The 432-nt window shown below is 60.6% G+C and overlaps 1 protein-coding gene across 1 annotated transcript in view; it reads right to left on the bottom strand.

Annotated features, from left to right (window-relative positions):
• Positions 1 to 11: 11 nt before the first annotated feature.
• Positions 12 to 432, bottom strand: part of MXRA8 (matrix-remodelling associated 8) — a 7818-nt gene continuing 7397 nt past the window's right edge. Inside the window, 2 exon segments of the mRNA XM_015566547.1 lie at positions 12 to 290; positions 293 to 426. Of these exon segments, the coding sequence (XP_015422033.1) occupies positions 63 to 290; positions 293 to 426 (362 nt within the window). The 3' untranslated portion in view covers positions 12 to 62.

The following is a 432-nucleotide window of genomic DNA, read 5'->3' as shown; positions in this document are numbered from 1 at the left end:
TTCATGCTCCCAGACAGACAGCTGGGCGGGGGTGGGACTGCCGGCCAGCAGGAGCCCCACCCTCACTTGCAGTACTCCTTCCTGAACTCTTTGTCCAATTCGATGTTCTTGGCGGGCGGGGGGCAGTGCGCCAGCGGGGCCTTCTCCTTCAGGATGTTGTTTTTGTAATCTAGCTGGATGTCCTCACTCCTGTAAAAAGCCTGCTCCCCTGTGGCCACAGGAAACTCCACCAAGTTCACGTCCTTCCCCTTGGACTTCGCCGACTTCTGGTCCGGGTAGTCATAACCCCGCGCCTTTGCTGCCGCGTGGCCAGCACCACATTGATGAGCAGCAGGAGGAAGAGCAGCAGCGTGGCCAACACGTAGCCCAGCTGCTGGAAGAAGTGCACGCGGCCCTCGGGCACGATCACGTTGATGACGCTGCGATCGCGCG

The sequence above is a fragment of the Myotis davidii genome, unplaced genomic scaffold (genome assembly GCF_000327345.1).
Source record: "Myotis davidii unplaced genomic scaffold, ASM32734v1 scaffold883, whole genome shotgun sequence".
In the NCBI taxonomy this organism is placed as follows: domain Eukaryota; kingdom Metazoa; phylum Chordata; class Mammalia; order Chiroptera; family Vespertilionidae; genus Myotis; species Myotis davidii.
This window is presented reverse-complemented; position numbering and strand designations above follow the sequence as displayed.